This window comes from Ctenopharyngodon idella, chromosome 6 (assembly GCF_019924925.1).
Source record: "Ctenopharyngodon idella isolate HZGC_01 chromosome 6, HZGC01, whole genome shotgun sequence".
NCBI classification, from domain to species: domain Eukaryota; kingdom Metazoa; phylum Chordata; class Actinopteri; order Cypriniformes; family Xenocyprididae; genus Ctenopharyngodon; species Ctenopharyngodon idella.
Genome location: NC_067225.1, coordinates 14,303,127 through 14,328,235, shown reverse-complemented (window position 1 = coordinate 14,328,235; position 25,109 = coordinate 14,303,127). Strand labels below are relative to the sequence as shown.

Genomic DNA, 25,109 nt, shown 5'->3' with positions numbered 1-25,109 from the left:
AATGACAGAGGTTAAAACTATTGCCCAATTCACGAAGCTGCGCAAAGAAAGAAAATAGACCTACTTATTAATGCTCTAAATTATAATGTTTCCCTAAAACGAAGAGCTTTTAAAAATAAATATAAAAAACCGAGGACCCATCATTCGTGTGCAGAATGCTCGTCGGAGTTTTTTCTTTGACGAGCAACCGGATGTAGAACATATGACAACTTCCCCTCCACACGTGTGTAGTGATGTGAAGTTGGCTAGTTTTCGTTATTATATAAAAACGCCGAATATCTTACACGTTTTGTGAAAATTTCCCTCACAACTTTTAGAAATGGCTGATATAGTACAACAACGATTAGAGGACAGAATACCAGCGCTTGAACAGCTGGAGAGAGTCGGTTTGTTCACGAATAAAGAAGTCAAGTGAGTATCACAGTAAACACACTAATAGAAAAAGTGGTTATTCTCTGAAACAAACAGTTTCCTCAGACAAGACTTTTGTTTCAGGTCCATGTTGAAAAGATCTACTGCGCTTGAATACAAGCTCCACCGGGCAATTCAGAGTAAAGATGACTTTATTACGTACATACAGGTCTGTATTAACAAAAAGCTCATTGATTTATTTTGTGTGAGACAAAAATGATTAATATACACATTAGTTATCTTTATCATAGTAGGTTGGAGTTTGCAAATAACTCTTCTAACCAGCTGCAAGGTCCAAATATCTTGATATGTGACATAATTGGCTGTTTTTGATTTTTGTTTATCAGTATGAAATCAATGTCCTAGACCTCATCAAGAAGAGGAGGGCGGTGAGTAGAGCTTAGGTTTTCTTCTATTGTAAAATTCATTTAAAAAAAAAAAAAAAAAGACCTATGTTACCTTTTAGCAGGGCTTCTCAACACTGGCCCTCAAGGTCCACTTTCCTGCAGATTTTAGCTCCAACTCTAATCAAACACATCTGAACAAGCTTATTAAGGTCTTCAGGATTAGTAGAACATTACAGGAAGATGAGTTTGATCAAGGTTGGAGCTAAACTCTGTAGGAAAGTGGAGCTTGAGGGCCAAAGTTCAGAACCCCTGCACTAAACTATACTTTAACTGAACTGTACTGTTGTGTTTACAGAGAATTGGTTACCATTTTAAACGTGAGGAAATTGAGTTTCCCATCATTCATCGCATAAACTATGTTTTCAGAAGGGCTACCACGAAATGGCAGGTTGGACAATATGAAACTATAACCTCACTTTAGGTGCTGTAAAGTGATGTTCAATTTTTGATTCAAATGTATTTTGATTCAAATAAATGCTTTTCCTGTAGGAAGATGTGCAGCTCTGGCTTTCTCAGGTTGCCTTTAATAAGAAATGGGTATGTGATTTTGTTATTATACTTAAATAAAAACCAACAAATCCATATTTAGGAGTATTATGAAGTTATATTATGTTTGTGTCATTAGGTTTAAAAGAAGATCTTAATCGTGTTCATCTTTCAAACAGGGCACAAAGTCTCAGCTCAGCAAGGTTTTGTCATCCATGTTAGCTATCCATCCGGACAAACCAGGTAAACTTTTATTGGATTTATTGTCATTGCTATTGACAATTATATTACTCTGACTGCTCTGTGGAACCATATTCTTATAATATTTGTATGTGAGTGTGTCTGCGTGTCAAGAATACATATTCATTTACTTTAGAGGTGTATGAAATTTCAAACGGATGGTCAGAAATAAAGTAATTTCATAATTCTTGCAGCTCTGTGGATAATGGCTGCTAAGTGTGAGATGGAGGACAGGAACTCTTCAGAGAGCGCTCGACATCTCTTCCTCCGTGCCCTGCGCTTTCATCCTGAGAATAAGAAAGTCTATCAGGAGGTGAGAAGACACTAGCATCTCTTTAAATTAGCCTGGGAAAACTAATAAAAATTGAGTTATAAAAGGTCCACACTGATGTTCATACAATAAAATGGTATTAATTTGTGTGTGTGCAGTATTTTCGGATGGAGCTTATGCATGCTGAGAAATTGAGGAAACAGCAGCAGGAGTTGGAAGAAGCTAAAATAGATGTGGTGGGTTAATAGGTGAAGATCTGGACCCTTGCGTAAAATGCAATTGGGGAAAAAAAAATAACATTTATTTTCTCAATTTAGGGGGAATATAAATTTTCTCCAGAAATCTTGAGTGGAAAACTTGCTGAAGTGGTATACAGAGATGCTGCACAAAAAATTAAAGGTCAGATACATTTCCACAGAGCTGTTCAACTCAACTTTTTCAGATTGTATTAGTTGAGTGTTGTAAGCTTGTCTGTCTTGTCTCTTCAGGGGCTGAATTCATCTTGTCCCTGCTACAGATCGCTGCCATCTTTGACTTCACAAAGGAGCTACAGGACACCATCCTGCTAGAGTAGAGTCTTTTCCCTTTTTGCCGGCTATTAACGCAGATTTTTTGATGACATGTCTTGCGGTCTTTACATGATCATCTTAATTAGTTTGATTTATCGTGTTTGCTGAATAATCAGAAACAATTAACGCTATAGGAACTATTGTAAATCCAGAAAAATTTACTGTGAAACCAATATTGGCAAAATCCATTTACAGAAAGTTCTTTAAGTCAGAAAAGGTGATGTTTGAATACTGTTTGATTTCAGTCTGCAGAATCAGTATAGCGATGACTGCCTGATGTGGGATTTCATGGCTAAGCGTGAGCTGGATGCTGCCGGGGCCCCGGAGCTCCAGTCTGCGAAAGGAAGAGCTTCCGATACAGACCGCAGAGAAGATCGCTGCTGTGCCGTCTATGAGGAGGCTCTGAAGAGCCTTAATACAGGTATCATGATGTTACACCTACCTCAGACACATGATCATTGTTTTCATCTAAAAATATTAAGTTGAAATAATTGGTTGGATATGAGTGGATTCTCATGGTTGTTCATAATTTCTTTTTGTAGAGGCCATGTGGACATGCTGTGTTACATTCTGTCTTGAGAGATATAAGAGGAAGACAAACGTCACTGAACTCAAGGAAAAGGTAAAGAACCTGGTGTTTTATTGGGGTGTCGCAGTGTGAGAATTTCATATAATAATGTTGATTGTGAAGTAGCATGGATATTCTTGATTTGGGAAGTTTGATTTATTATATTTAAAAAGATTTGCAAAAAGACATTTACAACATGAGTATGAAGTCATTCCCTCTTTACAGGCGAAAAGCACATCGAGAAGAGTTAATTTTAACAATTTGGTATAACATCAGGCTAAACAATAACCAATACTATAAGTTCTTACCCATCATTCTTGTTTCATCATTCAAATTTGTGTGATTCCTGTGTCAGGAAAAAAGCCAAAACCTTTATAGAGGTTCTTATGGTTAGCTCAGTTTGAGTCACTCTTTGAATAATTTATTATAGAAAAGTTTATTTTTTTTAACCTTATTTAATTTGAATTATTTTTATTTATTTGAAATAGTTTATTAATACCAAGCTCTGATCAAATTGCATGTTGATAATACCAAACATTGAGAAATTTGTTATTGGTCTCCTGTTACTAATAGCAACCCTTTTTTGCTTTTTTAAAAGTGTTTTTGGTATGTGTTGATTTATTGTTTTATGGTTAAGTGCTTGATTGTGTGACTGTTCGGCTTTTCAGAGAAAGCAACGATTACTCCAAGTCTTACAGAGTGCTCATGATGCTAAGCTTTTGCAAGAGACTTTCTACAAGAACTGGGTAATGTACACTTAACATTGGTATCTTATTGAAGCACCTTCTCCTCACACACCTTAAGCAGTATGCAGCAGTTGGTTAAAATGGTGCTGCTGTAGTAATATAGGCCACTTCTATCCCTACAAAAACAGCTACAGGTCCTGCTGTCTTCAGGGGATACAGTAACTGCTACCCAGATCGCCATCACAGCCACCCAGCGCTTCAGCCAATCAGTAGAGATGTGGAGCTTCAGCCTCCAGACATTGGTCCATCTGGAGAGCGCAGAGGCGGGACATCTATTCCAGGAAGCCCTGAAACACATAAATCCCAAGGTAGCAGTTGTGCCACAGCTGCTTCTAAGTGGGACATCTTCCTGCAACAGCAGATTTGCCCTAATTAGTCCACTTTAATAAATGAACTTTTCCTTAGTGCTTTTTCTTACAAATATTTTATTGGATAACAATTCTATAGTTACATTTACATTTATCCATTTGGATTTTATCCAAAGTGACTTAAATTGCATTTAAGGCATACATTTTTATCAGTTAATGCATTCCCTGGAAATTGAACTCTTAAACTTGGTGTGACTAGCACCATGCTCTACTGTTTGAGCTACAGAAATGCCTATATATAACTATAGTCAAGCGATAAGAGTCGTCCTCTGCTAGGATAACTCAGGTTTGCACATTCATTGTCCTCAGCGCTCTTTCATCAACCAGCTAGTGAGAAGTAGCCATGTGTGCAGGATTATCAAGCCTTTAGTTACCTAACTCCACAAAGAGGCCGTTATCCAACCACATGGGAACATGAGGCTATAGAGTGATATCAGCATGCACAATTCATTTCTCATTACTTCACGTCTTGGTGTTTGTTTTGTCCAAACAAAATGGTTATATTAGTTTCTTGCAGAATTAGAGGTTTTGAGGAGGAGAGTAGTGAGGGAACTCATCACTATTGTGAAATTCATTGTAATGTTATATAATACGGTTGGGGTCCAAAAGTCTTGTTGCAGTAGTGCAAATGCTCTTATTTTCATGAATAATATTTTCAGCATTGTACATAATGTACAATGCAACTGAACTACATTGAGAATGTTCCAAAGAGCATCTTTTGTACTTTAGTGAAAGCAAGGAAATTGACTTTTTGTATATATACTTTCCCAGGGTCAGTGTCACAAATTGTTATATTTATTAATACAGCAGAATCTCTTACAATATTCAAAAATCATCTAAAAACTTATCTCTTCTGTAAGCACTTAACTTCATTCTGCTGACTTTTCTATTCTAGAGAATGTTTGAAACTAAATTTTTAGTTCTTGTGTTATTGCCTTGTTATTGATGAATTGCTTGGTTTCTCATTTGTAAGTCACTTTGGATAAAAGCATCTGCTAAATAAATAAATGTAAAATGTAAATTTGTATTTGATTAGTGACCTACAAATGGTGTTCATTTTTATGCCTTTTTTTTCCAAAATCCTGAAACATTGATATTTTTAATTCAAACCTTCAAATATTTTCACTGTGATATCTCTTATATATCTAATAATCTCTATAATATGTTCTGCAGGAAAGTCTGCCATTATGGCAGCTGCAGGCAGATTGGAGCATGACCTCACAGACACCAGAAGAAACTGAGACCTTTTTCAAGGTGGGACATAACATAAAAAAAATATTTGTTTACACTAAAACTTACCCAAGACTGGTCGGTGATGGTGGGTATTTCCGACATTAGCTTTTTTTTTTTTTTTTTTTTCTTCTTTTTTCTTCTTCTTTTTGTAGTCCTGAATACGTTGAATTTGAGTTCTAATGCAGTCCACAGTGCTAATATGTCAAATGTAATTAAATTGCTCCTTATTCTGTACTTGCAGAAAGGCCTTCTGTCCCCAGTACCTGCAGTGTCATCTGCCATGAAGGAAAAATACCTTGAATGGTCATACAAAACTGGTGGTTACAAAAGGGCTAGAAAAACATTCACAAGGTACACATCGAATACCGTTGTGCTCTAAGGTTCTTTCTTTCTGTATGAACAATGGGAGTAAAAATGCTTATATTTTGCATTGTTTTAATGGAATTTTAAATATTTCTACTTTTATATTGACACACATTTTACTCCTTTAAATTTAGCAGATACTTCTATATAAAGCAGCAACTTACAAATGAGAAACATAAGCAAAATCCTGAAACATTATTTCCTGGTTTAATTTAGTTTTCAATTCTAAATTTTCAGTGTGGTTTTAGACTTTTGGAACCCACTGTGTATCTACAAATTAGAAATAAGCCATTTGAAAACCCCTTTTACTTCTTGGGTTTCAGCTTACATGAACACAGACCCTTCACTAAGGCATTCTTCCTGAAGATGATTCAGATCGAAAAGGAGCAGGTAAGAGTGATGTAGCACCTGGTGACGGGCGTCTAAAATATTTATTAACCAACAGACGTGTGTGTGTGTGTGTGTGTGTGTGTGTGTGTATAAACACATAGAGTATATTACTGAATTGTATTATTCTCTCAGGAGACACCAAAGATGAGTAACCTGAGAGATTACTATGAGCGAGCGCTTCGTGAGTTTGGCTCCTCCGATGAAAGTGAGTGATTCAGTGCTTTTTAGCCTTTGAAGAGGCAACTTTCTTTCATACTTGAATAGTATATTACACTGAGCAACAAAAACAATTTGATGTTTTAGATCTGTGGATGGACTACATCAAGGAAGAGTTAGGAAGGCTTGGAAACCCAGAGAACTGTGGGAAGCTCCACTGGAGGGCTATTAAAACCCTGGAGGGTGAAAGTGTTGAGAGTTTTACCACCCAGTACACACTGCTGCAGACTGGGAACATTTAAAACTAGCATGAATCTTTAACATCTTGCTCTGTATTGTTCATATTTGGAGCACACAGCGACTGATAGCCTCAGGGGTTTCCTTTTTAAAAGCTTAATTCCCATGTTGCAGTCAGTAAAAGGAAACATTGAAGTTCCATTTGTTATCTTTTGGAAATTTTTTGAAACATGCTGGTGCACAGACATTTGCTCTTTCCTGTTGTTCCAGAAATAAACATTTTATTATGACATTATTGTCTAAAAATGTTAAATAAATGCTTTGTTGTATTTTGTCAGATCCTGGTTTACCACAGCACACCAAATAAATACAAAAATTCTACACAACATAAAACATGGTGAATTGTAGCCTGTAGGTATCATCAATTCAGAATACTCTAGACATTTTTTTTGCATAAAGCTAGACATTCATTTTGCTATTACAGAGCAAGTTTAACATTATGAAACTTAAGCCTTTTCATAAATTAAATGTAAAAATTAAAGTCACACAATGGCAATGCATTAAATGATTTCACATCTGAATTTTAACAATCAAAGTAAAAGCTTCTTAAGCATGACACTTATAAGTAGAAGTAGTTAATATACACTGATAAAATTGTCAAGATCACTACATCACCGTTTCTTTAGTGATTAAGGACACTTCAAGTTGTGAAATCAAGAGTTTAATTGATGTCACTGATTTTTATTAATAAATTCCCATGGATCTGAGAAATAAGTTGTATGAGATGTTATAGGTTAACAAAGTTATACTTTGACATTGGCTAGCTGAATGTGTCGTTTAAAAGTAAGTTACACAAAAGCTGACTCCATTGAAGATAGCAGCAAACAGGTTGAGAAGCCTGCTAATCCAGTGGTTGTTTTGTGTTTGTTCAGCTTTCACCAAGCTTGTGCAAAGAAACCATGGTCAGGTAGCATCTCTGAATCCTTCTTTCTGTGAACAACCTATAAAATCCATAATGGAAATCCACGGTGGAAGCCTATTTTTTTTTAATGAAGTAGCACGCTTGTTTTGGTTTACCAGATTACTCGGAATCGCATCAACTGATAATGAAGCAGCAAAATTTTAACATATAGAAAGAGTAACTAAAGTTTTGTAAGTTATTGATTAGGTAAAAGTCAGACATGTTAAAATCCCTTTAAGATGAACAGAACACAGCTTGACACCAACATAGAATTCCCTCTGTTGTCACTGCTATAGTCTCTCTGGATTGACTAGTCCTGAGTCAGTGCTTTCTTAGCAGAATGTAGGTGAAAAGAGCCACAAGTGCAGCTGACAGCAGGCCAATGACACACTGGTGAATGGTTATAACACTCTCCAGTGAGTGAATGCGCTCTTCCATGGCACTGGTGTGGATGTAGTCATAGATTGAGGCCCCAATGCTCCACACCGCCCAAACTGCATCCACCAACGCCTTCATTGTGGGAGACACCATTGAGTGTGTGACTGCCCCACAGTGTGGGATCCTCACAGCAGCCCTCACTCACCCCGCCCCCTCTGAGGGATAGAGAGAGAGAAAAAAAAAAATTGGTACAGCACGGCGAAAGCCTGGAGAGCAAAGAGTATTTACATAAGACAGTGTTTGCTTGATGACTTTTTTTTATTATTATTTTAGAAAAACACCTGGGTGCATGGTAAGATAAAATATACTCAAACTAAAATAGTAACATTTTGGATAATGTGTATACTGTATACATTTAATGTTGTATGCAGCTTCTATTGTAATATTTCTTGTTGTAATATCTTGTTTGGCTGTGCAACAAATTCTACAGCAGGTTAAAGGGATAGTTCAACAAAAAGAAATTTCTGTCATCATTTACTCACCCGCATGCCATTCCAAACAATTTCATCTGTAGAAAATAAAATAAGCCATTTTTAGAAATGTCTGTTAAAAATTATCCCATGATTTTCTCACCCTCAAGCCATCCTAGGTATATATGACTATCTTCTTTCAGACTAACACAATCGGCCTCCAATGCTTATAATAGTTGTGAATGGGTGGCCACATTTTAAAACAAACAAAAAAAAAATGCATCCATCCAAAATCAGAGGAATTCAATACGGCTCCAGAGGGTTAATAAACGCCCATAAAGTGAAGGGATACGTTTTTGTAAGAAAAATATCCATATTTAAAACTATAAATTCTAATAAGTAGCTTCAAATAGTTAGCACAAGTCGATTTGCGGCAAATGAGTAAACGCCTGACGCAATGTATGACGCAGGATGTAGGAGTATCATAAGCTCAGACACCTCTCACGGTTCAAACTAATAGGGCTGTGCAACAAACTCAAGCTCCTCTTCTCTTATATTATATATCCTTCAACATGTGCATTATGTGTACAGTCATCAGCCGAAAGCTAGTTATTTGAATTTATAAAGTTTTAAATATGGATATTTTTCTTACAAAAACGCATCCCTTAACTTTAAAAGGCCACTATTAAACCTCTGGAGCTGTATGGATTACTTTGATTATGGATGCATGCATTTTTTTTGTTTGTTTGTTTTAAAACATGGCCACCCATTCACAACCATTATAAACCTCGGAGGACTAAAGATATTTTTAATATATCTCCGATTGTGTTCGTCTGAAAGAAAATAGTCATATACACCAAGGATGGCTTGAGGGTGAGTAAATCATGGGATCATTTTCATTTTTGGGTGAACTATCCCTTTAAACAGATTTTCCACACCAAACTAAGGTACTTCTATCTATGTATGTGCACTTTAATTTGGACTCTCTGGAATGAGGCCCCTTTGTAAAATGTTCAAGTTGTTCCAAACCTGTATAAATTTCTTTCTTCTGCTGAACAGAAAAGAAGATTGAAGAATGTCGGTAACCAAACAGTTCACGGGGCCCCGCTGACTTCCATGGTATAGTCAAGTGGGGCCCATCAGCTGTTTGGTTACCCATATTCTTCAAAATATCTAACTTGAGGGTGAGTAAATAATGACAATTTTAATTTTTGGATGAACTACTGGTGCATCTCAATAATTTAGAATGTTGCGGAAAAGTTCATTTATTTCAGTAATTCAACTCAAATTGTAGAACTCGTGTATTAAATAAATTCAGTGCACACAGACTGAAATACTTTAAGTCTTTGGTTCTTTTAATTGTGATGATTTTGGCTCACATTTAACAAAAACCCAACAATCTCAATACATTAGAATACTTCATAAGATCAATAAAAAAAAAGGATATTTTAAACAGAAATGTCAGGCTTCTGAAAAGTATGTTCATTTCTATGCACTCAATACTTGGTTGGGCCTCCTTTTGCATGAATTACTGCATCAATGTGGCGTGGCATGGAGGCAATCAGCCTGTGGCACTGCTCAGGTATAATGGAAGCCCAGGTTGCTTTGACAGCGGCCTTCAGATCATCTGCATTGTTGGGTCTGGTGTCTCTCATCTTCCTCTTGACAATACCCTATAGATTCTCTATGGGGTTCAGGTTAGGCGAGTTTGCTGGCCAATCAAGCACAGTAACACCATGGTCATTGAACCAGCTTTTGGTACCTTTGGCAGTGTGGGCAGGTGCCAAATCCTGCTGGAAAATGAAATCAGCATCTCCATAAAGTTTGTCAACAGAAGGAAGCATGAAGTGCTCTAAAATTTCCTGGTAGATGGCTGTGTTGACTGTGGACTTCAGAAAACACAGTGGACCAACACCAGCAGATGACATGGCAGCCCAAATCATCAATGACTGTGGAAACTTCACACTGGACTTGAAGCAACATGGTTTCTGTGCCTCTCCACTCTTCCTCCAGACTCTGGGACCTTGATTTCCAAATGAAATGCAAAATTTACTTTCATCTGAAAAGAGGACTTTGGACCACTGAGCAACAGTCCAGTTCTTTTTCTCCTTAGCCCAGGTAAGACGCTTCTGACGTTGTCTTTGGTTCAGAAGTGGCTTGGTATGTGGAATGTGACAGTTGTAGCCCATTTCCTGAAGACGTCTGTGTGCGGTGGCTCTTGATGCACTGACTCCAGCTTCAGTCCACTCCTTTTGAAGCTCTCCTAAGTTCTTCCAGTCAACTTTCTATGAATATGCTTTGGCACAGCACTCTGCAAACAGCCAGCTTTTTCAGCAATGACCCTCTGTGGCTTACCCTCATTGTAGAGGGTCTTGATGATCGTCTTCTGGACAACTGTCAAGTCAGCAGACTTCCCCATGACTGCTGCTGGGATTACTGACAGTATTTATACCCTGAGAATGGTAATTTAATAGAACTTGAAATTAAATATTCTAATAATTTGAGATACTGATTTTTTGATTTTGATGAGCAGCAAGTTGTAATCATCAAAATGAAAACAAAAAAGTCAGGAAATATTTTACTTTATGTCTAATAAATCTAGAATATATTTAAGTTTTACTTTTTGAATTAAATTACAGAAAAAAAGAAAGAAAAAAAAAACTTTTTCATGATATTCTAATTTATTGAGATGCACCTGTATCCCTTTAAAGGGCAACTGCTGACAACAAGCTTCTGTTTCACTCTTATTTTCTGTTTATTTGCATGCCATATGCAGTTGCTAGTATTATGAAACAATCCCCCCTGGTGCGTACAGTAATACCTTTACTATTCAATGGAAAATAATCAAAACAATGTAGCGTTAATCACAAAAAGCTACCCGCTTTGATACAAATTAAAGGAGATGATGTTTCATTATAATCTGTTTGCTTGTAATAGGCCTACTGACAGTGACATCATTTGTTACTGTATTGACCAGTCCAGTCTTTCCACTGACTGAACGAGCCCAGATACATCTCGCAGCCCCTCATGTTTACATACTGCATGTAATATAAGCATGGCATGACATCCTTCACAACAACAGCAGCTGTGCAACACTAGTTTGAGCACAATTCAAAAACTAGTACCTCTGCCGACTCAATCGTCAATTTAAAAAGCCACCAGAAACTGTGCAACTTTGCACTGATTTACAGGCCATTATTGCTTAGCTCACTAGGCCGATCATATAGCTCACTATGGGTAAAATAACCATCCCTGCTGAATAAAATGCACTATGTGTGATTTAGTATCAGAGAGTTTCTGAAGCAGCCAGATAAAAGAATTTAGGAAATGATGAGAGGCGTCAGAGAGATGAAAACATCATCAGCTGACATTCCTGCTCGGATAAACAGCGTGATTAACAATGATAAAGACTCACCGAAGGTTCGCCGATGTTAGCTGAATAACGGATGCAATGTGGATGATCATTCGTACAGTTGAATATTTTGTTAAAATGTAATGGGCCGCCGTATGACAGAAATCCGCGATACTCCGCCGCGAGACCGAAGCGGCTCCAGTGATGACGACATATGTTAAGGGCGTGTCTTCTATTGAGAATTATTCAATGAAGTAAATCAACTGTTGTGGACAAAACGATGTCTCTTTAAATATAATGTAAAAATACACTGCAGAGAGATCAAAAATATCTTACAAAAGAATATTGGTATTTCGGCATTTAATATGTTCTGTATGCATGTATGTTCTTTATCCTATATATATATATATATATATATATATAGGCCTATATATATATATATATATATATATATATATATATAGGCCTATATATATATATATATATATATATATATATATATAGGCATATATATATATATATATATATATAGGCATATATATATATATATATATATATATATATATATAAACTTATTAAAAATAAGAAAAGAAAGACGAGTGTCGTAATAATTTTCTTCACAACAGTAGTGAAAAAGTAGAACAATTCAAATGCTTAGGGTGTATATTAATGTGTCACCACAGGGAGCCGCTCCACGCTGCAATGAGAGCAGTCCAATCTATTCAAATCCACAGTCTCTTCATCAATCACCATCTCGCAACTGAAAAAAATTAATAAATAAATAAAAAAAATGTATTTATGTACAGTCTGTTGCCTAATTACAGAATATACAGACATTAAATAACTTTTCACAGACTTTTAGAGGCGGCATAAATGGAATGTAGCCCATTAATTGTCCTAATTATTATTCAACGGGTTTGAATGAGAAACAATTAACCTGGATAATTTATAATTTACATTCTATTATTGCTATGTGTTTTGACGTTGATGCATAATTTTAGCAGGGTTATCGATACCGTAAACTAGTGATTTTACTCCTATTAGTCGTTTGATTCAACATAAAGCTCATCATTTATTATGACAAGTCTAATACATTCATCATCACATCCGCAGGACGATCTTGAAATAACCAGGCTATGCAGTCACATCAACGATCCAATTCTGGGAGGTCCCGGGCGCGGATACACATATCCTACTACGATGAAGGACTGGCTTTTGAATATTAATTAGGTTAGTGACGTTAACCTAGTAGGTCAAACCAGCAGGCGGTTTAACTAAAGATACGAGGACTAATTAGAGTACGTTAATGAACACTTCAGAAGGGTTACTAAGCAACGTCAACCTGGCTTAATTAATATTCATGAGCTAAGCCTTCACCATAGTAGGACTCGCTGATTCTAGACCCAGACACAATTCATCCCGCATGTGGTCGAAGGAACCAGTCGGTGGCGCTTCAGCGCAACATGTACAAATATGACATGTGTATGCAGCCAGATGGATAATTCATTAATAACGAGCACATGGGGTCGCTCTGGCAGAAACAGCATACATGGAGAATTTCAAAAGGCTTGCGCATTAACGAGGCTCACTGTTCCACCGCGTAATATTGACTTTTTCCCTTCGTCCACTTTTGCGCAAAGGGAGAATGTTGTAAGCGGTCCCTGTGGATATACTGTGTCTTCATGAGGAGTTGAGCGCAAATAAGGGGGCGGGTGATGATAATGTGTGAAGAGTGGCAGCAACTTCTCACTACACGGCAACATTTTTCGTTCTTCTTCAAGCGATATGACCCTTCTTTCTAAAGAAGCTCCGTGGAGGAAGGCTGGTGGTGGACATGGTGAAAATGACAGGTAAAAAAAGTAAGACCCTGGTGGCTGGATAGGTTCACTCGGTCTTCACTGGACTCGTCGTGTCGTTGTTTCTCATGTCATATGCAATGGGATGATCGCGTTTCCGAGATTTGCCGATGGTCTACTGCAAATGCCATAGATTAACACAGACTAATACACTTTTAACGCACGATCACGCAACCTGAAACAGAATTCAGCAACAATTGAGAGTGTGTCAGAGGCTGGGTCTTTGCGGGCAAGGTGAGTTTTCCTTTATTCAACTGGCCTACAAAGTCCCAGTTTTCGGCCCATGTGACCATCTCTGTCAATTGACCGTGCTGAATATGAGTGTGTGTGTACATATAGCTAGTGGAGTTTATCTCCAGTAGGCCACTGATAATAATAAAGTGCTGAAATAGAATAGTTCAAGCTCTTGTTCAGTATAGCACTTCTTCAATATTCTGTTCTTTTTTTGTTATTGCGGGATCGTTGATGTCATTAAAAAAAAAAAAAAAAAAATTTTTTTCAAATTTTCTTAAACCTTTTATTTTAATTTATGATTTAAATGTATAATTATATATACATTTAAAATTTGATATATTTATAGCCTACATAAAGTAGAAAACAAATATAATTTAAATATATAAATATAGGCTAGTACAAAAATTCTGGGTTAAAAACAACTCAAGTGACTGGGCTAGGTTGAATGTTTGCCCAACTATTGTTTACAAAATACTATATGGCTGGCTTAAAATGAACCCAAAATAGGTTGAAAATGAAAAATCAGACACGTAACAGGCAACAATAATAATCAAAAGATGAACATTGATTAATAAGCAATTTAATAAATATTTCTTGTTTAATTGTTTTTCATTAAACTTATTAATAAATGCTCATTTATTAAACATATTAATGTTAATTTCCAACATACTTTGGGTTCATTTTAAGTAAGCAATACAGTAATTTTAAACAATAGCTGAGTTAAATAAAATTACCAAGCAGGTTGGGCAAACATTTAACCTATTCTCTGGGTCAAAACAACCAGGTTTGTCCATTTTCAACCCAACTTAATCCAGCATTTTTAGAGTGTAGAAAAACCTAAAAATATCTTTAGTCATAAGTAGTTTTACAGTATCTTTTATCTATGTCTTATAAAAGTACTATAGTAAAGAGCTTTGGAAACACTTGACATAAATCACCTCTTACAGAGTACTAAAATAAATATAGCAAAATAAATAACTAAATGATTGATGTAAGATAGTTTGTGTCAGCTAATTGATTTGTGAACTTGTATTATGCATTGTGAATGTTCAAATTAAATATTTTATATGCTTTTGGTAATAACTAGTAACTTAGGTGTCATATTACTTAATACTTTTTCTTTTGTTATTTTTATTATTTAAAAATGTAGAACTGTTTGTGAATATTGAAGTGGTACACTCAAAAAAAAAAAAAAAAAAAAAAAAAATCCATAAAAATAGGTCCAAATTAATTTTCCATATTTATTTATTTACAGGTGTTTTACCTGTATGTTGAATTTTGTTAAATATATGCTTTACAATCAAAATTTAGAAAATATAATTATTGTCTTCAAATCCTAAATGCTTGGAATTCAAGCCTTTTTGTTTACTAAATTTTGTTTGCATATTTTAAAATTAACAGCAGACTCTAACATTCACAGCGAAAAAATACTGAATTCAGGGACAATAAAAAGACATAAAAAATCAATAACATAAACTTCATTAGTTTCTGTGAAAATAAAAGTATGTTGGTTCTCATTAAAGATTTTACTGTATAGGGAGTGGCAGAGGCAGGTTACAAGAAGCTTTGTTAGTGTGTATGTCTTCTGCAATAGCTTACAAGCATGTCTGATATAGTTTGTCATATTAAGCAGTTCTCAAAGTTGCCTGCCAATACTTTCCCAAAGGATTTGAATATTGTTCTGGCTCAGCCAAACATCTTGACAGTTGCAAAGGCCTGTAATCACAGTAAACTAACCTATTCCAATGCAGCACATGAAAAGCTACAAGAATAATTTATAGAATGGTTTATATAATAATACTTTATTGTACTGGTAAAAGTTATTTCATTAAATGTTATTCATATTATTAATTTCACCTCACTATCTAATGTAGGAATTAAAGATACCCATAATATGACCATAATATACAAGTTAAAACATACATTGATTTTACCAAATATTTCACATAAACCAAGTTATTTTTATGTTTAGTTCTTTACCCATTCACCAATAACTGAAACTTTTTTCAGAAAACGAGTCATTACAACAGCTTCACTGAAACACGCTGGAGTTTGTATTAAGCATCTGCTTTGAATTCTATTAAAATCCAATTTTAAAGTTAGAGCTCTATTGTATTTGCATAATTTGAATAGAACAAGCATAGCACGCAAACTTCTGTACTGTGAAAAATCTTCCTGAATGATCAAGAGATGTTTGTAGTTTGTAAATGACCATTTTCTAATGTTCAGGTAAAAAAAAAATGACTTAGTAAAGCATAGTTCATCATTTGAAATAGTTGAGTTATTCAATGCATTCTAATAATAAGGCTCTGACATTATGGTTGGCCCTCGTTCAGGGAGAGGAGGGATATTATAGTCCAGACTGACCTTTACTTCAGTTTCCTCAGAGTCTTTAGATCCATGGTATAAACCTTAAACGTTCTTTAACAGCAGGCAGATCCCAGACAAAGAAACTGTGAATAAGTCAGCAAGAAAAGTGAGGGACTTTTAGGGGCAGCTGTGTTATACTGACCCAGTCATAATGCCCCTAAAAATCCTTATTACTCTTGCAATGCTCAACGATGAACTGCTCTTAAATCAGTCCTAACAGTACTGTTCCCTCAGCATCTGTAATATAGTGATTAGCCTCAAAATGTGCTTTCCTTATGGACATCATCCTTTAGAGAAGAGTGTTTATAGAATCTGGGGTTTGTTTCAACAATTGGTTATGTTTCAGCTACTAAAAATGTTTCCCATTTGCAATAAAAACCAGATCCCAGTGCTTGAGATCTGTTGCGCATTCAAATCAGTAACTCTTATGTCAAATATATCTGCTTCTCTCATTCACGTCACACTTTGACATCTTGGCATAGGGCCATCCGTTGTCTCCAAGGCAAGCAGTGAGGGGAATTTTTTATGTGAATGGGGGAAAACCAATGGCGTTGCTTAAAACGTGTGTGCATTTCTAACCAATTGTTCTTCTGCTGTTTATTTCATACAGGAAGAGAGAGAGAATGAGAGTGACGGGTAGAAAGTGGCAGCAGAGTAACTGAAACAGCAATAGTTAGAGAAATAAAGGGTGGGAAGTAGAGAAAAGAGACAGGCAGCATGGTTGGAGCAAGAGAAAGAAAGCTAGCTGATGACTCAGGCTCATACGCTTCATATGTAGGGAGGGAGGGAGGGATGGAGTGGGGGATGAGGAAGGGAGGGAGGGAGGGAGAAATGACTCATCAGAGCATGTGGAATCTCATATGGCTATCACAGGATCGAGGTTCTCTCTTTCTCCTCACTGCTGCCTGCCTGTTCATGACTCTGTCTGAGGTAGGTGAAGACTGCCCACTCTGTCTCTCTGTCTCCAGCACAACCTGCATCCAAAGGCTGCAAAAACAAAACAAAAAATCTTAAAATAAGACCATATTGAATGGGCTGAAGTAGATGTTTAGTCATTATAAAACTGCATATATTTGTATATACCATGTACAAAATGTAAAAAATTATTTGGACACTTTCAGAATGTGACTGTAGCTATGTTTCCACCCAAAGTTGTAAATTTAACTTTAACATTTGCAAATATTTCCATCCCATCCGTTCAAGAGAACAAAATCGTCACTTCCTGGGAAATTGGTGCAAAATATCTGTAATAAAAATGGAAGCCACTGTGGCTTTTAGTTCCTACATCATAAATGACTTGCGTCTCAGAGAATGCAGACGAACTAAATAAACACTGTCATGTTATCCTCCATTCGGATGCCTGGTGTTTGGGAATATGTGAGACACTTCAGGGAAGTCACTATACCAAATTATTCTGATGACAGACTTTGGCTCAGGCATTTCAGAATGATCAAACCAACATTTGAACAAACCACCAACAAACCACCAACTGTGCAACGAGATTGGTCCGCTGGTTAGACCAGTTATCCAATCATATCCAAGTCATGTGAGTTGCGCATTTTTTTCTAAACCAATTGGACTTTTCTGAACCATTTTTGCAATGACTATTAAGCAACTGGTATCAAAGTGATTGGCTCTGTCCGAAAGTTTAGACCTCTGCCTCACTGCCCTATCAGGCAATGGCTTTGCAGGAAATGTTTGCGCATAAAGGTACCTCCCAGTTTCGGACAGGTTTCTGAGGCCCTGTTTCCACCTAGTATTAAAGGGTAAGTTCACCCAAAAATGAAAATAATGTCATTTATTACTCACCCTCATGTTGTTCTATACCCGTTAGACCTTCGTTCATCTTCGGAACACAAATTAAGATATTTTTGATGAAATCCGATGGCTCAGTGAGGGCCTCTATTGCCAGCAATGCCACTGAACTTCTCAAGATCCAGAAAGGTACTCAAAACGTATTTAAAACAGTTCATGTGAGTACAGTGGTTCTACCTTAATATAATAAAGCGACGAGAATACTTTTTGTGCGCCAAAAAAAAACAAAATAACGACTTTATACAACAATATCTAGTGATGACCGATTTCAAAACACTGCTTCGAAAGCTTTTTGAATCATTTGATTCGAATCAGTTGTTCGGAGCACCAAAGTCACGTGATTTCAGCAGTTTGCCAGTTTGATACGCGATCCGAATCACTGATTCGAAACAAAAGATTCATAAAGCTTCGAAGCAGTGTTTTGAAATCGGCCATCACTAGATATTGTTGAAAAGTCGTTATTTTGTTTTTGCTGCACAAAAAGTATTCTCAATGATTTATAATATTAAGGTAGAACCACTGTACTCACATGAACTGTTTTAAATATGTTTTGAGTGCCTTTCTGGATCTTGAGAAGTTCGGTGGCATTGCTGGCAATAGAGGCCTCACTGAGCCATCGGATTTCATCAGAAATATCTTAATTTGTGTTCTGAAGATGAACGAAGGTCTTACGGGTGTAGAAGGACATGAGGGTGAGTAATTAATGACATTTTCATTTTTGGGTGAACTAACCCTTTAAGATGTGTTTTCAGTGATCCGATCACAAGTGGTCAGTCTAGAAACATTACCATTTACACCTGGTCTTAATGTGTTTTAAATGCATCTCCTGTGACCACTTGTGTTTGGTTTTCTTCCAGACCCTCCCCTCTTATTTCATTAGACTTTACATCCCGGGAGCGCCAAGTGCGGCACACAAAAACGATTGAATGAATGAAGCCATTAATCTGCTTATGAGCAAGCAGTAAATGAAGTGAATGGAAAGGATACAAATGGTAACACCGATTTCAAACTTAATCCATGTTTTTTGCCACAACATAGCGAAGTTTGAATCAGTTGTTTTGGTGCACTTTCTCAAAACACGTCCCATATCGGGTTAGGTCATTCTTTTGTGTCTGTTCAAATGCATTAGACCACATTAGTGTCTACACTATAAAAGCAGTCTGGTTAAATGTGTTTCCGACTATCTCTGGAAGTGGTGAAAAGTGGACAAGCTCAAAACATTTTAGACCACGTTTACACCTGTATTTAGCATCCTAAGAGCAGGTGTAAACAGGGCCAAGGGAAGCATAATGATCTAAAACAAAATAGAAGGAGCTTTAGTGATAAATAAGTGAATATTTAATTAATACTAAATACTGTAATACTAATTTCTTGCTAGAAAGTAAATCAAAAGTTAAAAACGTTGTTCAAAAACATACATTTACACGCAAACTGACCACCAACCGTAACTTTCAAACGGCATTTTATTTATTTATTTTTTTAGCTCAACTGTCACAGAATAAAATGCACAGGACAGTGGGATATCATAGGCAGTGAATGATACATCTATTCTGCCTTCAAAAAAACGTTCAGATCTCAGTAGATAGGATTAGTCATAGGATTTGAACGTGCCTTGTTACCTCTGTATTAGGCAGTATTGTTCAGCTTTTGGCCATTGTTAGTGAATAAATGAATTACACAGGTGTAGCGAGTAGTTCATTACAGTATGAACATATGAACATATTCCACAAAGTTTTTCAACCAGAACAATATATCTATATTTTATACATTATATTTATTAATTTATTGTTTTATCATTTGAAAATTAACTTCTGAAGAAATGTTTTGCTGAAAAGTTTGCTTGAGTTGTCTTTTGTAATGCCATTTGGTTTAATATAAAATGCAAGGACATTTATAGGGGCTACTGTGTGTGTGCATACGTGTGTGTGTGTGTGTGTGTGTGTGTGTGTGTGTGTGTGTGTGTGTGTGTGTGTGTGTACACTCCAGGGCAATAAATAAGTAAAATGGCTAAACACTAAGCTTTTAATTGTCTTAACAACAAATTACTGGTCAGGAAATGAGCAAATTTAATCAAATTTAAGCAAATGCGCTACTTAAAAAGCCATTGCTGTTTCAGAAAAACATCAAAGACAGAATGAAGTTTTTGGCAGAATATGGGAAGTTGATTCAGAGTGGTTCAGCAGAGTTGTGTGGAGTGATGAATCACAATGAAACACGAGTTGCGTGGCGATGCTCCAGAGCGGTGTCTTCGAAAATATGGTGAGAAATATAATAATAAATCCATCTCTACCACAGTGAAGTATATGCTTTGGAGAACAGGAGAATATTGCAGAATGGCTTGCTTCCCACAAATTAAAAGTTGTTTTCAACAAGACAATGCCCCTGCCCAAATTGCAAAGACAACCAAGAAGTGGCTTGCCTTGAGAACAAGTCCATCAGGCTCATGTTTTGGACTGGTCAGAGTCCAGATTTGAGCCATGTAGTGCATATTTAGTCTCACATTAAACTCAAACAAACTGGGAGACATTTTTCAATTACTCATGAACTGTTTGAAGCCATTAACATTCAGTGAAACAACACTGACACTTCTTCCTGTAAAAAGCTGTCTGCAAGTTTACCCACACGGCTTAAACATTTACAGAATACAAAGGAGAAGGCTATTCCATCCTAAGTTACTTTATGTACAGTATTTGTAAATTCTTGCTAATTTCCTGACCAGTGATTAAAATGGTTAAGACCAATAAAAGACCACTTTTTTTTTTTTTTTAGCCCAGGAGTGCCGGTCAAACGTTTGGAATATTTTATGTTTTTAGAAGAAGTCTCTAATGCTCATCATTTATTTGACCAAATATCCAGTAAAAACAGTAATATTGTGAAATATTATTATAATTTGAATTTTCAGCAGCTTGTACTCCAGTCATCAGTCACATGGCCCTTCAGAAATCATTCTAATATGCTGATTTGGTGTTTTTAGTTTTTGCTACTTAATATTTTTGTGGAAACCATCATACATTACTATTTAAAAGTTTGGGGTAGGTAAGATTTTTTTAGAAAAATTAAATGAATGACTTTTGAATAATGAAATTAATGAATACTTTTATTCAGCAAGGACGCATTAAATTGATCAAAAGTGACAGCAAAGGCATCTATTATGTTACAAAAAAAATCTATTTCAAATAAATGCAGTTCTTTTAAACTTTCGATTCATCAAATAATCTTGGAACAAAATATATTATGGTTTCCACAAAAATATTAATCACCGAGATTGTTTTCAATGTTTATAATACCAATACCATTATTAATATTCGTGCACCAATAATAACTGATAATAAATACATTATATTTTAAAAAACATTAAAATAGAGAAGTTACACTACCCTGCCAAAAAAAAAAAAAAAAACCCAGCTGTTTGGATTTTAATAGGCAAATACTTAAGAGTCTATGGATGGATCATTATTACAGTAATTATTATTTTTCTAGCATGTAATATGTTTGGCACCGGTTCTTTTAACCCTAAAAGATGGAGTGTGTAGCTTTTCATTTCTTAAATCATGTATTAAGATGTATCATGGCCATATTCCAGGATGACAATGTCAAGATTTATCAGGCTTAAATTGTGAAATAATTGTTGGGAGGGAGCATGAAGAATCATTTTCACACATGAATTGGCACTGACCTTAACCTCAGTGTAAGTTTTTGGGATGTGCTGGAGGAGACTTTACAGAGTGCTCACCTCTTGCATTGTCAATACAAGATCCAAAAATATGATGCACCTCTTGATGGAAATAAATGTTGTGATGTTATTTCCATCAAGAGGTGCATCAGTTGATCTTGTATTGACTGTACAAGAGGTGAGCACTCTGTAAAGTCTACTCTAGCACATCCCAAAGACTTTCAATGAAATTAAGGTCTGGACTCAGAGGTGCCAATCCATGTGTGAAAATGGTTCTTCATGCTCTCTGAACCATTCTTTCACAATTTTAACCCTGGTGAATCTTGACATTGTCATCCTGGAATATGGCCATGTTGTGTCTTCCTACATGGTTGTTTAAGAAATGAAAAGCTACACACTCCATCTTTAAGGGTTAAAAGAACCATTGTCAAACATATAACATGCTAGAAACATAATAATCACTGTAATAATGATCCATTCATAGATTCTTAAGTATTTGCCTATTAAAATCCAAACAGCGACTTTTTTTTTTTTTGGCCGGGCAGTATATTTTAAATTGTAATAATAATTCATAATATTACTGTTTTACTGTATTTTTGATCAAATAAATGTAGCCTTGCTGAGCAGAAGAGACTTCAAAAACATAAAATAAATCGTAATGATTCCAAATTTTTGACCGGTTGTGTATATATATTCATCTGTGTAGTCACCTAATTAAAACTGCGTTTCGGTTCTCACGTTTGTAAAGTTAACAGCACACCTTCAGTGTACAGGTGAATCTGAGGGAGTTTGATGAGTCACCACTGGAATAGAAGGAGGACACACCCTATTAACAAGTGTCAACTCCAAACATCTCCTTGGGTTCTGCAGTAATGGGTGTGGGATACAAAAAAAAAAAAAAGCCGGTCCACATACAACAACCGAGAGGCAATGTGCAAACAAAATGTAGAAAGGCAGCAGCAACCACCCCCACCCCCAACACTCCCCGGTCCCCTCCAGGCTAAACTTACCCGACCTGATTTCTGCAGCCACCTATATAAAAGTTGGGAAACGCATAGTTGAACACCCTCCAGAGCAAATAAGATGTCAATGCTTGTTGTATCCTAAAGAGTGGGAAGGTATTATTATTATAAATAATATGTGCATTCTCTTTAATTCTAAACATGATTTAGTGTCATTGGTGTTTATCCTCTCCAACAGTAAACTCAGCATGAAACAATTAAGGACATTTTGAACTAATATGGATGTGCACTGCTATTAAAACAAGTCTTGTGCATTAGCGTTTCTCAGTATGACTGAATGGAAAGGAGGAGGGAAGGTTAAATAAACAGCTCACTGAAATCCCAGTCTTGGCTCTTGGCAAATACAACTTTTTTGAATTGGCATGATTATATATTTATGATTTATGGTCAGCATGAGGGTTATAGTATGGGATATATGCATAAAAATCTCAAAATGAGAGCTCAAATATTGTCCTCCAACATCTATTCTGTTGTTTTTTAAGATTCTAATTATCCACTGTATGTTGTTAAAGGCAAAGTCAAGTTCTGTTCTCGTACTTCTTGAGCTTTTGATACCGAGAGACTGGTAGTAGGTTTTTGGTTGTTTACGCACAGTGATTCATAGTTAATTGCCATGGCTTTTTGCATGATGAAATCAGGATTAACCTGTATCCTGAAAAGCTTATTCCACAGGAGAGCAATTCACTTATGTTTAATATCGCTGATATATGAATGAATTACTTGATAGATGCAGAGGTTTCATCAGGAAGCTTGCAGTGGTACTGTGGAGAGGCTGCTAAAATTAATGTTTCTAATGGACAACTGAATCCACAGATGAGTATAAATGAATATAATATAATACAAATGACTAAGTATCCATATATTAACCCTTTGTGTTTCTGTGTATACTGTGTAGCATATTGTGTAACATAACTTTTCATTTCTGTTATTCAGGGGGGAAAAAGTGCATCACATTGGGAATTAACATGCTGAAGCACTCCTCAAACTGTGCTATTAAGCACATTTCTTCTACATCTGGGTTTTAAAAAGCATTTTTGTTGAGCTAAACTGTAAAGTTGTTCACAGATCAACTTTATCTAACATTGTTTACTGAAAATTGAGAACATACGAATGTTGCAAGATGTCTGTAAAACAATAACTGCAGTAATGTATTTCCTCATTGAAGATTTTTTATACATTTCATTACTGCATTTTGTATAATTATAGTTTAATTATTTATGTATGTGGAAGTGTTTATAATAATAATACATGATAATTGCATCTCTGCATAAGTCTCACAATTATGTTTTTTTGATTTATGTTTTATGTTTACCGAAAAAAAAGCACACTGCTATGTTCTGTAGAATGGCAAGAGAAGAGCAACATTGGCTCAACAGTGAGGATGGCAGGCTTTTGTGAAAACATTGATATTGATATTAATAAAAGAACATTACTTCATTTTGGTTTGAATGTATTTTGTGAATTCTTGAATAAAACATGAATTCAATTAGGGGGAGGCATTTATACAAAAACTATTCAATTGTAGTACCTAATTTCCCAACATTTACCACAAAATTGTGCTTTAAAATGTCTGGTATTTTATGTCAAAAAATCAAAAATAATATTCCATAATTAGACATATTGCATACCAAAGAGTGTTAATAGACCTCACTCAAGTTGAATGATAACTAACAGAACTGTACAGCATAACAATATGGACATACAGGTACTTTCTACATAGGTACTATATAGGTTTTATATGAAAATCATAACATCTTATTACACAAACAGATACAATTCTTATTATAACTTTATGTAAAATGTGAACATTGAAGAACTAATGACATTTCCGGAGGGACCTGTGTGACTTTGTATTATTTGTGTTCTGTAACTGTTATGTTTTGATATGCTGTCTGTGTGCAGAACAGATGGGGCCCCATCTAAAGTGTGAGCGTTCTGTGCCAGAGTCACCAACTTGAGAAGCAAAGAGTGAGTTTATCAGGGCAGGCCCATGTAGTGAACATACAAAAAGTCAATAGTACTAAAATATGGGCCCCAACTCACAGAGCTGCTTGAGGGGAACCTCCACTAAACTATATGGGGAAACATTTTACTAATGTAGATGAACCAGCCAAACAAAGCAAGTTGCAACACAAACTGTCATAAAAACCATAATTTTCATGCAAAACAAAACACAAAATTTTGCTATTTGAATATGCAGGTCTTTAGTTGGCCTGGTAGGCTTTGTTTTAAATTCACAGTTAAGCTAAAGATCTGTTGAGATTGGCGTGGGAGAGGATTGATGGTTCCGAGGAGGTGAGTGGAAGATTTCCTGAAAGCTAAGAATCCTTGACCCATAACCCTTTCACCCACTCGTTTAGACCGGTCACAGATACACACACACACACACACACACACACACACACACACACACACACACACACATTAATTTAAAGGAATTTTACAAAAATACATGCAATGCCTCTCCCCCGCTCTCCTCCGGCACACCCTTATGTATACCAAAGACTATGACACCCAAAGGAGTAACTTAAAA

At 36.0% G+C, this 25,109-nt stretch overlaps 1 protein-coding gene and 1 long non-coding RNA gene across 2 annotated transcripts; one reads left to right on the top strand and one right to left on the bottom strand.

The window, feature by feature from the left end:
* The first annotated feature begins 185 nt into the window (after positions 1-185).
* Positions 186-6,737, top strand: utp6 (UTP6 small subunit processome component). Its single transcript, XM_051898152.1, has 19 exons — positions 186-411; positions 496-580; positions 759-800; positions 1,114-1,206; positions 1,308-1,355; positions 1,484-1,547; positions 1,739-1,857; positions 1,974-2,051; positions 2,133-2,214; positions 2,304-2,385; positions 2,630-2,805; positions 2,927-3,006; positions 3,621-3,698; positions 3,827-4,006; positions 5,240-5,320; positions 5,541-5,650; positions 5,986-6,052; positions 6,185-6,257; positions 6,356-6,737. The coding sequence occupies exons 1-19, from the start codon at positions 320-322 to the stop codon at positions 6,508-6,510; spliced, it is 1,785 nt and encodes a 594-aa protein (XP_051754112.1). The 5' UTR covers positions 186-319; the 3' UTR covers positions 6,511-6,737.
* A 413-nt stretch (positions 6,738-7,150) lies between these two features.
* On the bottom strand, positions 7,151-11,941 carry LOC127514895 (uncharacterized). The gene is made up of 2 exons (XR_007930729.1): positions 11,670-11,941; positions 7,151-7,999 (listed from the first exon to the last, which is right to left on the bottom strand). It is a non-coding gene; the product is annotated as an uncharacterized LOC127514895 (long non-coding RNA).
* Between the last annotated feature and the right edge of the window lie 13,168 nt (positions 11,942-25,109).